Genomic DNA, 16,381 nt, shown 5'->3' on the forward strand with positions numbered 1-16,381 from the left:
TCTGCGATGCACCCCGTTGTCACACTGATTGATTCTCCCCACTCGCAAACTATGTTCTGTGCAATCCAGGATGGTGATGAACCTTCTTCTCCCCCTTACAGGACTGGCAGCCGCCTTTCACCTGTGACGTGAAGAGCTTCAGCTTTACCCCCCGGGTGCAGCGTCTCAATGAGCTGGAGGTAATGTAATGGGATGGAATGATTAGCAGATATGTTTGTATTGTGGTGGAGTCTGTATTACATCAGAGCTGCATTTGTTATATGGGGATTATACAGCCCTAAGTCTATCGCTGCTCATCTTTCTGTCTGTACCCAATCTGCACCGTCCTGGAAGGTGACATTTAATTACCTATTGTACATGTCACATAATACAGTCTGTACCCTTCTGATTCTTCTCACTGCATTACACTCTGACATGTAAGGTTGCTTTTTATCTATTGTATACTAAAATTACTATAAACATTTTGCCTCCGTATGCGATAATGTGTCTTGTGAAAGAGCCTCATGAACAAATATTACAGTTCCTTTGGACGACTTGCTGCCTAAGCCTCGTGGAAGCAGCAACTTGTGGACTAGATGAATATTCATCTGTAACATAGTGCCTCACACCTCAGTGAGGTCCTTAGTTCTTACTCTTAGTGAGTTGGTGGTCAGCGTCCTCCTGAACATTTAATGTAGTCGACAAAATGGCTGCCTGCACTGTGCGTAGGTGACTGTTACACTATATTGGAGACACGGTCATAAGGAAAGCCTTTTGGCGCTGGAGCAGAATGCATACTGAGGGGTAGATGTATTGGGCTGCGAGTTTTGTCAGCCATTTTTAAAATCACAATGCTATTAAAAGCAAGGTCCAGCATATTTTGATTTTTTTTAATTTAACATGAACTTTGAAAAAAAAAAATAAATCAACGTCAATCGGCCATTTTAAAAAACCCGCAAGCCATTGCATTTGCCATTCACTGTTCACGCCTTTTTACCTCTGTGTCATGAGTCTGGCTCCACTGAGTGTAAGAGGTGGAACCGGGACGCGGTTCCTTGCGACCGCTTCCTGAGTTATTCCCTTAGTCGGAAGACCTCCGTCTTTTAACGTGACGTGTAATGAATGTATATCTGTCATGACCTAATACCTCTCTGACATAAGATTGTCTCAGATGCTGTTGTGTTTTTTTTTTAAAACCCGCTGAGTTTATTAAACATGGCAACATGAATGTGTAATTGTCTCATCCGTAGGCTATGACCCGCGTTAAGCTGGACTTTTTGGATCAGCTGGCAAAGTTCTGGGAGTTACAAGGATCTACGCTCAGGATTCCAGTGGTGGATCGCAAACTCCTGGATGTGTACGCCCTGAGCAAGGTATGGGCCGGATACAGCATGGAAGATGGGTATTGTGGACCTCATTCAGAGTCGGTCGAAGCGGCCGCACGGTCGTACGGAAAAAGGGGCCGGATATTCAAATGATTCCCTCGCAAGTTGCGTCCCTAAGTTCGGATCGGTAGTTGGCCGACCAAGGGGAGGAAGCGGTCTGATACCCGTGGAACGAGTGCCGCGTGCAGCCCATCGTCCGATATACCCACACTCTCTTATTCTCTCTCGTTATCCTGTAACTGTAAATCCCAGTCAGTTCTCTCTCTCTCTCAGTTCTTCCATAAGGGATGTCTCTATCTCGACATCGGACTCCCGGCAAGGGATTCAAGATAGGCGTCGAAATACCGACGCCTATGTTAATCCCGACGCCAGAACGCCCAGGACGCCTGCCCGAACGAAGGTAAGTCCGGGGCGCCCTTGGCATTAGTCACGGGGCAGGGAGGGTTAGGATTAGAGAATCTAGCGGGGATTTGGGGGAGGAGATTAGCGTTAGGCACCCCCAGGAAGAGATTAGGATTAGGCACCCCCCTGGTAGGTTTAGGTTTAGGGAGTGGTAAGAGGGGGTTAGGGTTAGGCACCCCTGGGGGGAGGTTAGGGTTAGCCACCACTAAGGGAGGGTAAAGGGGGGGGGGGGTATTTCAATCCCATCTCCCTTCCATAATATCTCTATGAATCTCTTCCCCATTCCAGGTCGTTTCCAGTGAAGGAGGCTTTGAGGTTGTCCGCAAGGAGAAGAAATGGTCGAAGGTGGGCAGCCGGCTGGGGTACATGCCAGGGAAGGGCACGGGGTCCCTCTTGAAGACGCACTATGAGCGCATCCTGTACCCCTATGAGCTGTTCCAGTCTGGGATTAGCCTCATGGTAAGATGACTGTCCGAGTCTGATTGTCCTGTCCGTGACCTATCCGTACAGGAGAGTGATTGATTGTGGGAATTTACTCCCGAATTAACGTTCTTTTAAAAAAATAAATAAAAATTACTTGGAATATATTTTATGCTGGTTTATAAACATTACTTTTTTGGATACTGATTTCTTATATCGATATGGTCACATTTGTGCGTATGTTTGCAAAGCGTAATTGTATGATGCTGGCCATAATCAGATCAGCCGCTGAAACGACCGCTATGAATTGGTGTACGGACATGGAGGTACAGGCAAGGAAAATCTACAGTGTCTAGATAATCAAAAGGTCGGCACAAAATCGTCGACAGTGTCAAATGGTTGACGCACAAATGGTCGACACATTATTTTTCATCGTTTTTCAGAATTGCAAGGGTTAGGCACTTGGCGGAGGGTTAGGGTCAGGCTGCAGAAGGGGACGATTAGGGTTAGGCACTTGGTGGAGGGTTCGGGTTAAAATAAAAAACCCCAAGTGTCGACCATTTGTGTGTTGACATTTGACTCTGTCGACCATTAGTCCCTCTCGACCTTAGTCAATATCAACCTTTTAACTGTCGACCATTTGAACCTGTCCACCTATTGACTATTTGGTGATGACCTGTTGACTATCTGAATACTGTAGGTCTTTCAGTCCACAATGGGTCATGAACGATAATTGATCACGGCATGAAAACATTTGGATCATTTGATTTGGTTATCAAACTTGTCTGACCGTCACTCAGCCTCTTCCATGCTGAGAAGCGCAGATCGTGCCCCATACATCGTGCAGCGTATGGAGGCACGGCAGTTATCGGGCTATTACTCCACCCCTCGTCTGTTTTGTCTGATCGTCGCAATCTATGGCCACTTTGGAATTATGAGGGTTTTTTTTTTTTTTTAATTATTCTTTTTGAGCAGCTTAAATCTTTTTGAGTAGATCTTCAGGCATTTCCTACCCAAATCTCCTTGTTTCTTTCCCCTGCCAGATTCATTTAGCCTGATCTGAAAATAGTGGCGGTTGAATAAAACTGTCTGACGCTATTCTCTCTCCTCGTTTGCCACTCAGGGCATCCAGAAACCTCACTTGAGGGCTGAGGAGAAAGTGGAAGTGACGGAACCTTACGAGGACTCCAGAGACTCTACAAAGAGCGAGAAGATCAGCGTTCCCCTAAAGAGGTCCCGGAGGATCAAGTCTGAGGTGGCTGATTGTTGTGTTATTAGTCTCCCATCTGTTTGGAAGTGGGATGGTTGTGAGGGATAGTGTGATATGATGTGGGAACAGTTTATCCTTGTACAATGTAAACATTTCAAGGTTATTTCTAAGACTAATTATAATCCCTGCCCCTCGCATTCTTCTCACTTAAATTTAGCGCTAGTGATGTGTGAAAATCCCTGTGTTTTATTTATCGTTATTTTTATTACGGTTCATTTAGAATTTTATTTGTCCTACAATTGATTCCGAATTGCAGATCCACTCTGCAGAAGTGTGATTGCGTTACATTGTAACTAACCCCCCATGATCGTGTTGTTTAGCCGGAGCCTGTGGAGGTCAGCAAGGTCACAGAGGTGAAGAAGCAGCATGTTTTCGGAGGAGCTCCAAAGATCATCGGCATTGGCGACAGCGTTAAAGACCGAGCCGGTGAGAGCGTGCTGATGGCTCTAAGTAGGGCTCTGAACCCATTCACACAACTTTTATAAAACCAGTATTCAGGCTGTACATATACACATGAAAGGGTCCTTTGTCTTCTACAATTAAAGCAAATTCAAAAACATTCACAGATTTAAACTTGGATGTGGAATTTTACGTTTTTTTTTTTTTTTTAAAGTTTAGGATTAGTTTGGTGTAATGTTTATCAATGTCTCCATTCTATTATTATTATTGTACAGTAGTAGTTTGGTCCGTAGGCGATGCTAAAGGGGATTGGAAATGTTGGGATGGTCAGAAGTAAATGGGAACATGAAATAAGATATTGGCATCTTATGTGGTGAAGGAAAAGACTATAAATGTGGAAGGCGTGGGTGATCTGTGGCTCCAGGCTGGGACTTGTAGTTCATTGAAACTTAAGCTGGAAAGCTGGCTTTATGCATGGTGTCCAGCTTAAAAGGTCATCACGCGTAAATATAAGAAATTTATGTTGCTTTTAATAATCCTTGTATACGCCGCAGTTCTGCTGTCCTCTGGGTATTGGATGATGTGTATCCAGAGTTCTGCTTTGTGTCATTTCCAAAAAAAAAATAATTAACAAAACCCACTATCTGATGCTATATAGGCATGACTGAAAAGCACAGAAGTCAGAAAGGTTAAGCAGTGTATCAACAGTCAGTCATCTGAAGGTGACTGGACTTTTGTCTTTATGAGCTACTCTGTGTCAGATCAACACACTCTTTGTTACAATTTTACCTCACCAGCTCAGATATTGTTCATATTTGGTATATGGAGAGTATATATGTAGTCTAAGAAAAATACAAAATTTTTATTTAAATATCTCATACCGTTTCCAAAATATGATGCCATTTTCAAAAGCCTATTGTATTGTATATCATAGGAAGGGGATAAAAAACACAGTAACATGACACCACTCCCACCTCTCTAGCATAATTAGGAGAGCTGCTATGGGGGATGTAATTATGAGACCGATGGCCACTGGTCTCAATACCGTCACTGTAATCCCAGCAAGGGATTTAACATAGGCGTCAAAATACAGACGCCCATGTTAATCCTGACGCCGGAGTGCCGAGAGGATGCCGGACCGATCGTCCTCTGCCGGGGGTGAGTATACACTTAGCCGGGGATGGGGAGGGGTTAGTTTTAGGGACCCCAGGGGGGACTTAGGGTTAGGCACCCCCCCCAGGGGAAGGTTAGGGTTAGTCTAAGGAATGGGGGGGGGGGGTAGGTTTAGGAACTAGGAGGGGAGGTTAGGGTTAGGCACCTCTCCCCGGGAGGGTTAGGGTGCGGGAAGGGAAAGTTAGGTTTAGGCACTAATGGGGGGAGGTTAGGGTTGGGCACTAGGGGGGCAGGTTAGGCACCCCAAAGAGAAGGTTAGGGGGTGGGAGAGGGGTAGAGATAGTATACTTACCTGCACTGTCGGTATTTTCACCCATCGGGCTGCCAGCGTCGGATTTAAATCGCCGGGCTAACGTCCAGCGGTCATTCATGCTGATTCCCTGCTATGGCGATTTCAAAATATGCTGGTGTTGCGTTTTTGACAGATTTTTGAAAACTGTACATGGCCATATTTTTGTAACGGCATTATATATTTAAATAATATTTTGTATTTCTACTTCAGGGTCCACAGGGTTGACCTTGGGGTTATAGCTGGAACAGGATCCATGGGCACCACACAGTTAAGCTTTTAGCTCCCAGGATGCACTTGGGTCCTCCTCTATACCCCGAGCCACAGGCACCTCAGTGTAAGCTGGTGCCCGGCCGGAGTCGGTCACCGCGCAGGGGGGCTGCAGGAGCAGCCCCCAGAAGCTTTTATTTTAAGTTAGATTTTATTTATTTTAATCTCTTTTTACTACAGACGGCAGCGAAGGGCTGTCTATACAGACGCCCACGCTGCCGCTCTGATCCCCGACTGGCGCCGCGACGCCAGTACTGATCTGGGGATCGCGGCGGGAGGGCAGAGTCCGTACTAGCCGGACTCTGTCTACCTCCCAGGACTGCTGCCGGAGTCGCCGGGGATGCAGGTAAGCCGCGCGTCGCTGGCTAGCGGCGGCGCGCGGAATGCCTTAAATGCAGTCCTTTAGCCTCCGGTCCTGGGGACAGACCGGAGGCTGCTGGCAGTGGCGGCGGGCCCCCCCCATAACCCGTGGGACCACTAGACCACCAGGGATAAAGGGGCAAGCGGGAAGCCAGCATCCCTGGGGTTATGGCCAGCCAGGGGAGGAAGCCTTCCCTGTCAGCGGCTCCTCCCCTCAGCTCAGCGCGCCTTTCAGCACGCAGTCTGGTGTCGCTGAGCTGCAGATTACTCGGCCACTCCTCCTCTGAGGTCTCCAGCGGCCATTTTCCCACAGTGGCAGCGCAGATCTCTCAGGGAGCATGCGGACCGGTCCCCCTGTGTACCTCTCCCCTGGTTAAGGACAGCGTACACAGCACTATAGCCCTCCCAGACACTGAATCTGGCAGGTTGATTGTAGTGTAAAGGTGCAGTGAGTATTACTTCTGCATGGTATGTGACTTTTGCTAGTGCTGCCTGTCTGTGCTTATTTTCCGCTTACTGTCAGCTTATACCTATCCCTTTACTTCTCCTACAAGCCCTACAGGTGTGTGGGGGAGGGGCGTTTCTACTGACCTCACTTATATAGATCACGTATTTGTGAGGTCCGTCACATACAGTTGTGTGCTACTCAGTGCCATATTGTGGGCTGTTGTTCAGCACACTGGTGAGTGCGTTTTACTTCTACCCTGGTGCCAGATATATAATATATTCTGTCATGTCAGACGAGGAGGTTGAGCGCTCAGTGGCTCCGATGTTGGCCTCCTGCGGACGCTGTTCTGCAGGAGTGGATAGGGAGGATTTGTCACAGGAGGGTCTGTGTAGTCGGTGCCAGGTGGCTCCTGGCCCATCCAGACCTTCTCTGACGCAGTAACCACCGTGGGCGATGTTTTCTCAAGTGCTGGTGTCTATTGCGGACCGTCTATCGGTCCCGACTGCTCTCCCTACTAGGGCGTTACCCCAGCCGACCATCCCCCATTCCCCGGGTGTCCCGCAGTTATTGCGGAGTCCTCCTGGGTCTCAGTCGGTGGGTCCCTATGCGGGGTTGCCTATGTATATACAGGCTTCCCCTGTGCCGCAGCAGCCTGTGGTACCTTTTCAGGCCCCTATGGTGACTCCTCCACCCTGGGTGGATGTGCTCTCCAACTCAGTACAAAATTTGGCGGCCGCTTCCTCGGTTTTTCAGTCAATGTTGCAGACTGACATGCCTTCTAGGGTTTCAAAACGCTCACTCATGGCACGGGCTGCTCAGGTATCGGACTCAGAGGGTTCCTCAGATGATGGGGAGGTCCCTGATGACACTGACTCGGACGCCTCGGTCCAGGAAATGGATACCAAGTCGTCCATTAATGTGCGAGCACTGGTTAGGGCGGTGTGAGCTATTCTTCTTATAGAGGATGAGGCACCGGTTCCTAAGTCGAAGTTTCCTAGTTTCAAAAAAACAAGGGTGGCTTCTGCGGTGTTTCCCCTGTCGGATCAGTTGACGGATCATATGGCGGTAGCTTGGCAGGCGCCCAGTAAGAGATTCCTTCCTCAGAAGCGGTTGGCTTCTAATTATCCCTTCCCTGAGGCACATTGTAAAAAATGGGAAACTCCACCGGCGGTGGATTCCCATGTCACCCGTTTAACTCGGGGCGCTACTTTACCATTACCGTCGATATCCTCGCTGAAGGATCCCACGGACAGGAAAGTTGAGACTTGCTTAAAGTCTATTTACTCCCTCTCCGGGGCGGTGGCCCGACCGTCCATGGCCATCTCCTGGGTGGCCAAGGCCATTGAGGGGTGGGCCAATGCATTGGAAGATACCTTCTCGGAAGACGCTCCGGATGTCCAGCGGGTGTTGTTGGGACAGATGAGGGACGCTGCTTCTTACATTGGAGAAGCTTCTTTAGATGCTAGTCTGCTGACTTCGCGGGTATCGGCTGCAGCGGTGTCTGCCCGCCGATCCTTATGGTTGCGGTCCTGGAGAGCGGACTCTGATTCAAAGAAGGGCCTGGAGGCCTTACCTTTCAATGGGGAATTACTATTTGGTCCGGACTTGGACAAAATTGTGGATACCCTGGCTAAATCCAAGTCAGCCTTCCTCCCTTCGGCGGCACTGCCTGCTAAGGTTCGGAGTTCGGCTTTTCGTTCCTTTCGGGTTCAGGGGAAGGCGAAAGGTCAGTCCTTCCCGAGACAATCTGCGAGTAAGACTGCCTCTAAGCCCAAGAAGCAAGCCTGGAGTGCACGGCGCCCTTCTTCCAAGCAGGAAGATAAACCTGGGCCTGATGGGACGGGCCTCCCTCTGGGGGACCTCAGAGTGGGATGCCGACTTCTTCTATTTGCCCAGTGCTGGCACAATACCACCACGGATGCCTGGGTTCGAGAAGTGGTCTCCCAGGGGTACGCCCTGTCTTTTCGGTACAGACCACCCCACCAGTTTTTCTGCACGAGTCCTTCTCAGGACAAGACCAAGGCGTTACGGATTCAGGAGGCTATAGAGTCCTTGCTGAAAGCAGGGGTCATTGTTCCCGTTCCTCAATCACAACGAGGGACGGGGTATTATTCGTCTCTGTTTCTGGTGCAGAAACCCAATGGTTCTCATCGCCCTATCCTCAACTTGAAGTCTCTGAACAAATTCCTCAGGGTTCCCAAGTTCAGGATGGAGACGTTACGTTCCATCATTCTGGCGATGGAACCGGGGGATTACATGGTGTCCCTGGATATCCAGGACGCCTACCTCCATGTTCCGATAGCACCACTATCAGTTCCGGGCGCTACCCTTTGGTCTCTCCACGGTGCCGAGGGTGTTCACGAAGATTATGGCGGTCATGGCCGCACATCTTCGGAACCAGAATGTACAGCTGCTGCCGTATCTGGACGACCTCCTGTTGCTGGCGAGCTCCCCAGAGGTACTGCTTCAACATCTCCACCTGACGATCGCTTGCCTGCAAGCACACGGGTGGTTGATAAATTGGAAAAAGTCCTCCCTGATTCCATCACAGCGGATGGTTCATTTGGGAGCCCTGCTGGATTCGCGTCAGCAAAGGATCTTCCTGACTCCGGAGAAGGTCGCCTCCCTACAGCTGCGGATACGCAGTTGCCTGAGCAGTTGCCGCCTGTCGGTCCATTCGGCAATGAGAGTTCTGGGGTCCATGGTGTCGACATTCGACATGGTGGAATTTGCCCAGTTCCATTCCCGGCCCCTGCAGGGGCTGATTCTATCGGAATGGAACGGGTTACCTCACCGGATCCGCTCTCAGGTGCTGGTGTTGTCTCCGGACGTTCGGCAATCTTTGGCTTGGTGGCTTCAGACAGCTCATCTGGTCGAGGGGCGCCCATTTTGGATCCCGGACTGGGTCCTGCTCACGACGGATGCCAGTCTCCGGGGTTGGGGGGCAGTGACCGGCTCATTGTCTCTCCAGGGTCGTTGGTCTGCGGAAGAAACTCTTCTTCCCATCAACATCCTGGAACTGAGGGCTGTATACAGGGCCCTGCAGTCGTCCGGCCCTGCTCTTCACGGAAGGGCGGTACAGGTGCTGTCCGACAACGCCACCACGGTGGCGTATATCAACCACCAAGGAGGAACTCGCAGTCGGGCAGCGATGTCGGAGGTGTCTCGCATCCTGACTTGGGCGGAGGGTCACATTCCAGCGATCTCGGCGGTCTTCATCCCTGGAGTCCTCATTTGAGAAGCGGACTTCCTCAGCCGTCACGACGTGCATCCCGGGGAATGGTCGCTTCACCCAGAGGTGTTTCAGCTACTCGTGGACAGGTGGGGACTGCCGGAGCTGGACTTGATGGCCTCCCGTCACAATCACAAGTTGCCCGTTTACGGGTCAAGGACAAGAGACGCAGGCGCAAGTCTGGTGGACGCGCTGTCGGTGCAATGGACGTTTCACCTGGCGTATCTGTTTCCTCCGATATCCCTACTTCCTCGGGTTCTGCGGAAATTCAAGCAGGACGGCGGCACGCTAGTGCTGGTAGCTCCGGCGTGGCCCAGACGTCCTTGGTACTCCGATCTCAGGAGCCTCTCCATCGACGCTCCGTACCTTCTTCCTCAGCGTCGGGACCTGTTGTCTCAAGGGCCCTGTCTTTACCCGGATCTGGGTCGGCTGTCTTTGACGGCGTGGCTCTTGAGACAGCCGACTTGAGGTCTCGGGGCTTCTCCAGTTCGGTTATTGGTACCATGCTCAGGGCACGCAAGCCTGCTTCCGCACGGATTTATCACAGGGTGTGGCACACTTACTTTCAGTGGTGTGAGTCCAGAAATTATGATCCTCAGGTGTTCCGAGTTTCTAGGGTCTTGGAATTTCTTCAATCAGGATTGGACCTCGGCTTACGCCTTGCATCTCTGAAGGTTCAGGTTTCCGCCTTGTCTGTGTGGTTTCAACGGCGGATTGCAATGCTGCCGGATGTTCACACCTTTTTCCAAGGTGTTCTCAGGATCCAGCCTCCCTTTGTGCCTCCTGTGGCTCCTTGGGACTTGGCGGTGGTTCTACGGGTCCTGCAGGGTCCTCCGTTTGAGCCTCTTGAGTCGGTGGAGCTCAAGTGGCTGACATTTAAGACCGTTTTTCTCCTGGCAATTGCTTCGGCCAGGAGGGTGTCTGAATTGGGGACGCTTTCCTGTCGCCCTCCTTTCCTGATTTTTCACCAGGACAGAGCGGTGCTCCGCACTCGTCCTGAGTTTTTGCCCAAAGTGGTCTCGAAGTTCCACATTAATCAGGAACTTGTTGTGCCAGCTTTTCAGTCCCCTGATGTTTCAGCTGGTGAGACTTCCTTAGATGTGGTCCGGGCGCTTAGAATTTATGTGGACCGGACGGCTTCGGTTAGGAAGTCTGATTCCTTGTTTATCCTCTTTGGTTTTCACAAGAGGGGTTGGCCTGCCAACAAACAAACGTTAGCCCGTTGGCTTCGTTCCGTTATTTGTGAGGCTTATGCACAGGAGGGTTTACCTGTGCCAGCCTCTGTTAAGGCTCATTCCACGCGTTCTGTGGGTCCCTCTTGGGCTGCTAGACGTGGCGCTTCTGCTGTTCAGCTGTGTAAGGCGGCCACTTGGTCTTCTATTCAAACGTTTTTGAGGTTCTATGCGTTTGACACCTTCGCCTCTCAGGATGCATCCTTTGGGCGCCGGGTGCTCCTTTCAGCACAGGAGCGTCCCCGCCCTTAGTTGAACTGCTTTGGGACATCCCCAAGGTCAACCCTGTGGACCCCCTATGGACCCTGAAGTAGAAAACAAGAGATATGGTAAGAACTTACCTTTGTTATCTCTGTTTCTACGAAGTCCATAGGGTCCACAGGGCGCCCGCCCTGACGCACCTGGCTTCAAATGGGCTGTGTGGCTGGTCACCGGTTTTCCGTCTCACATTGCTGTGTGTATGATTTCTTGTATGTTCCAGTCTTCCTTCTCTCTGTTTCATATTCTCCTCCGGCCTAGGCTGCTTACCAACTGAGGTGCCTGTGGCTCGGGGGCGGGGTATAGAGGAGGACCCAAGTGCATCCTGGGAGCTAAAAGCTTAACTGTGTGGTGCCCATGGATCCTGTTCCAGCCTAAACCCCAAGGTCAACCCTGTGGACCCTATGGACTTCGTAGAAACAGAGATAACAAAGGTAAGTTCTTACCATATCTCTTGTTTTTTCTACTACATATATACTCGCCATATACCAAATTTTATCAATATCTGAGCTGGTGAGGTAAAATTAGTGTGTTGATTTGACACGGAATGACCCATATATAATTGTAACCGCCTTTGGGGGTGGGACATTTTAGCGATAGAAGTCTCATGACATTGGTGGAGGAGTTTCTCTCTGTGAGAGCATAGCTCCTCTACTACTACAGTATGTGTCTGTGAGAGTATAGCTCCTCTACTACTACTACTACAGTATCAGTCTGTGAGAGTATAGCTCCTCTACTGCTACAGTATGTGTCTGTGAGAGTATAGCTCCTCTACTGCTACAGTATGTGTCTGTGAGAGTATAGCTCCTCTACTGCTACAGTATGTGTCTGTGAGAGTATAGCTCCTCTACTGCTACAGTATGTGTCTGAGAGTATAGCTCCTCTATTACTGCTACTACTACTACAGTATCAGTCTGTGAGAGTATAGCTCCTCTACTGCTACAGTATGTCTGTGAGAGTATAGCTCCTTTATTGCTACAGTATCCGTCTGTGAGAGTATAGCTCCTCTACTGCTACAGTATCAGTCTGTGAGAGTACAGCTCCTCTACTACTACAGTATGTGTCTGTGAGAGTATAGCTCCTCTACTGCTACAGTATCAGTCTGTGAGAGTATAGCTCCTCTACTCCTACAGTATCAGTCTGTGAGAGTATAGCTCCTCTACTGCTACAGTATCCGTCTGTGAGAGTACAGCTCCTCTACTGCTACAGTATCAGTCTATGAGAGTATAGCTCCTCTACTGCTACAGTATCACTCTGGGAGTGTATAGCTCCTCTACTGCTACAGTATCCGTCTGTGAGTACAGCTCCTCTACTGCTACAGTATCCGTCTGTGGGAGTATAGCTCCTCTACTACTGCTACTACTACTACAGTATCAGTCTGTGAGAGTATAGCTCCTCTACTGCTACAGTATGTGTCTGTGAGAGTATAGCTCCTCTACTGCTACAGTATGTGTCTGTGAGAGTATAGCTCCTTTACTGCTACAGTATCTGTCTGTGAGAGTATAGCTCCTTTACTGCTACAGTATCAGTCTGTGAGAGTATAGCTCCTCTACTGCTACAGTATCCGTCTGTGAGAGTATAGCTCCTCTACTGCTACAGTATCCGTCTGTGGGAGTATAGCTCCTCTACTGCTACAGTATCCGTCTGTGAGAGTATAGCTCCTCTACTACTACAGTATGTGTCTGTGAGAGTATAGCTCCTCTACTGCTACAGTATCAGTCTGTGAGAGTACAGCTCCTCTACTGCTACAGTATCAGTCTGTGAGAGTACAGCTCCTCTACTGCTACAGTATCAGTCTGTGAGAGTACAGCTCCTCTACTGCTACAGTATCAGTCTATGAGAGTATAGCTCCTCTACTGCTACAGTATCACTCTGGGAGTGTATAGCTCCTCTACTGCTACAGTATCACTCTGGGAGTGTATAGCTCCTCTACTGCTACAGTATCAGTCTGTGAGAGTATAGCTCCTCTACTACTACAGTATGTGTCTGTGAGAGTATAGCTCCTCTACTGCTACAGTATCAGTCTGTGAGAGTATAGCTCCTCTACTACTACAGTATGTGTCTGTGAGAGTATAGCTCCTCTACTGCTACAGTATGTGTCTGTGAGAGTCTAGCTCCTCTACTGCTACAGTATCAATCTGTGAAGTATAGCTCCTCTACTGCTACAGTATGTGTCTGTGAGAGTACAGCTCTGAGTGTATGGATAGGCGTGGGCTGTTGCTGTGTGTACATACATCTATGGAGGTCTCTCTGGCTGTGCGGGGTTTTCTCACGTTGTCTCTTGCTTTTGCAGATGAAATGTTCAAGAAGAGGAAGAGCTCTAAGCTGGAGGCCATTGGGATGCAGATGAGGCAGCGGAAAGGAGCCCTGTCTGTAAATTTTGTAAGTGTGTTGTGTTGGGACAAGGAGCGAGCAGGAAACCTTCTATTCCTTTCCGCTAGCTGCGTGACGCGATCACGTACTAAGCTGTGGATTGCCTAGGACAGTGTTGGCTAACCTTGACACTCCAGCTGTTGTGGAACTATATATCCCAGCATGCCCTGCCACAGTTTTAGCATGCCCTAATAGCAAAACTGTAGCAGTGCATGCTGGGTTATGTAGTTCCATAACAGCTGGAGTGTCAAGGTTAGCCGACACTGGCCTAGGAGCCCTGTAACAATGCAACGGAACTGTGATGCAACTAATGAACCTTGTGATGTGTTCTGTTGCAGGCGCTCTGAGCTATTGTGTCTGAACAAAAAGGTTTTTAAATAAATAAAACAAAATACAAAATTGATATCGTCACTGTACCGTGGTACCATATAATTCATAGTAATAATTCTAGAACTCTGGTAGAACAGTCCAGTTTATGTTTTGCTAGATAAGCGTAACGCCAATGATCCCTATGTATGCTGAAGCCTGTCCGTGGCTGCGCCGCCTGTCATTCCAGGTTGACCTGTACATCTGCCTGTTCTGTGGCCGCGGAGACTGCGAGGAGAAGCTGTTGCTGTGTGACGGCTGCGATGACAGCTACCACACCTTCTGCCTGATCCCACCTCTCCCAGAAGTGCCTAAGGGAGACTGGAGGTGCCCGAAATGTATCGCCGAGGTAACTAGAAGTGCTACGTCTGAGGGCCCCTCTGTCATGTCTGCAGGTGGAGTTTGGCTTCTACCCATAGTCCTCTGCTCTCATTACAGACAAGTGGTTTAGTAAATATATACATGAAGTCGTTGTTCACAGCCGTTATTAGAATTGACATTATGGGAAGTGCACATGGTTAGTCCTGCGAGTTTCTGATGACCTACTGAGCTGTTATTATCATTATTATCATCATTATTATTGTTGTGTGAAAGGTAAGAACCACCTATTGTGACTGACTGGGTTATTGGTGCTGCAGCAGGCCTCATTATTCCACACTGGGAATACACAGAGATACGAGACGCACTTAATACATGGAACTGGTTTTGGTTACGCACTGCTGCGGATTCCAGGAGTATTTGGTAATCCAGCGTTCTTTCCCCTCCGATCCTGATAGGAGTGCAGCAAGCCGCGGGAAGCGTTTGGATTTGAGCAGGCCGTGAGGAAATACACCCTGCAAAGCTTCGGAGAGATGGCGGACAACTTTAAGTCTGACTACTTCAATATGCCCGTGCACGTGAGTTCATACTGCGCTCTCACATGTAAAGTTTGTAAGTCTTTCTGTCTGTATCTATGTCTCTGTCTGTCTCTTTTTCTTTGTCTTTAACGCCGCTGGTGACCGTCACCCCTCTGTACTTCAGATGGTGCCCACTGAGCTGGTTGAAAAAGAGTTCTGGCGGCTGGTGAGCTCCATCGAGGAGGACGTGATTGTGGAGTATGGGGCGGACATCTCTTCTAGAGACTTCGGTAGCGGTTTCCCGGTGCTCGATGGCCGGAGGAAGCTGACGCCAGATGAAGAGGTGAGGGGGGGGGGGGGATGTGCAGGGTTTGTGCCATTTCCCCCAGACACAGAGGGGTTAGAGTCGCTGACAGAGAGCAGAGTCTGGTGTATCCCACGGGTATAAGGCGGGCACAGCCATGCAGAATGCTTTGTCCTAGGAACTTGCAGTGTTTTCTCCGGGAGGTATCTGGTGCCACGCGTTTCGCATGACACATTGCCTTCTGCTTGCAGGATTACGCACATTGTGGCTGGAACCTCAATAACATGCCTGTTCTAGAGCAGTCTGTTCTCTCTCACATCAACGTGGACATCTCTGGCATGAAGGTGCCCTGGCTGTATGTGGGCATGTGCTTCTCCTCCTTCTGCTGGCACATAGAGGACCACTGGAGCTACTCCATCAACTACCTGCATTGGTACGTCAGTAATGTCCTGCCTTGTATATGCATCCTTTCCTCACATACAGCATTGGGGAATATAGATCGTATGGACTAAAGCCGTCCTCTGTCTGCTCCTGGCTCCCACTGCTACACCGCAATCGCCTCATCGGCGGCCATGACTGGAGTAGTGCGAATAGCCTTTCACGCAGCTCTTCAGGACATAGACTGCATATATCAGCTGGAAACGTGTAGGATAATCCACATTGCCACAGAGTTTAGATCTAGGACAGAGGATGCTTTTATGCAATAAAGGCTGTAATCCTTGTCCCTTCAAAAAAGTTAAAAACATAATCTCTATCCCCCTTCCTCGTAGTGCACTGTATACGGTCAATTTTAAGTTTATGGACCTTTTTTTTTTTTCTGTCCACATATGGGGACAGCAGCTGCAGCTCTGAGACCCCTGAGCCCTGATTTTCCTTTTTATTCCAGTTCTCGCTGCAGTCACTGCCTAGATCAGTCCTCACCTTCCCACTCGTCTAACGTTTCTCCTCTCTCGTTTTCAGGGGGGAACCCAAGACGTGGTATGGGGTCCCGTCTCATGCCGCCGAACAGCTGGAGGACGTCATGAGAGAACTAGCTCCGGAACTGTTTGAGTCTCAGCCGGACCTCTTACACCAGTTGGTAACCATCATGAACCCCAATGTGCTAATGGACCATAGCGTTCCGGTGAGTCTGGCCACTGCTATTAGTTTGGGCTGCTTGGGGGAGGCAGAAACCAAACTGTATAACACTAATAGACCCCACTAAAGTCTACTGGCGAAAATACTGTATAACACTATTAGACCCCACTAAAGTCTATGGGTGAAAATAATTTGTAGTAACGAACCATCTTGGAACTATCTCCTGGTTACCATCCATTTCTACTTCAGGGTCCATAGGGGGTCCACAGGGTTGACCTTGGGGTATAGCTGGATCTGGATCCACGGGC

The 16,381-nt window shown here is 49.5% G+C and overlaps 1 protein-coding gene across 2 annotated transcripts in view; it reads left to right on the forward strand.

Annotated features, from left to right (window-relative positions):
• KDM5A (lysine demethylase 5A) overlaps positions 1–16,381 on the forward strand; it is a 60,956-nt gene that overhangs the window by 5,232 nt on the left and 39,343 nt on the right. For both annotated transcript variants that reach the window (XM_088454881.1, XM_088454882.1), the window contains exons 2-12: positions 102–179; positions 1,230–1,352; positions 2,055–2,225; positions 3,310–3,441; positions 3,777–3,882; positions 13,411–13,499; positions 14,047–14,205; positions 14,633–14,752; positions 14,877–15,035; positions 15,248–15,429; positions 15,957–16,119. In XM_088454881.1, coding sequence (XP_088311007.1) covers positions 102–179; positions 1,230–1,352; positions 2,055–2,225; positions 3,310–3,441; positions 3,777–3,882; positions 13,411–13,499; positions 14,047–14,205; positions 14,633–14,752; positions 14,877–15,035; positions 15,248–15,429; positions 15,957–16,119 — 1,482 coding nt within the window. The remainder of the gene's footprint in view (positions 1–101; positions 180–1,229; positions 1,353–2,054; positions 2,226–3,309; positions 3,442–3,776; positions 3,883–13,410; positions 13,500–14,046; positions 14,206–14,632; positions 14,753–14,876; positions 15,036–15,247; positions 15,430–15,956; positions 16,120–16,381) is intronic.

The sequence above is a fragment of the Taudactylus pleione genome, unplaced genomic scaffold (assembly GCF_031769625.1).
Source record: "Taudactylus pleione unplaced genomic scaffold, aTauple2 ptg000634l, whole genome shotgun sequence".
NCBI lineage: Eukaryota > Metazoa > Chordata > Amphibia > Anura > Myobatrachidae > Taudactylus > Taudactylus pleione.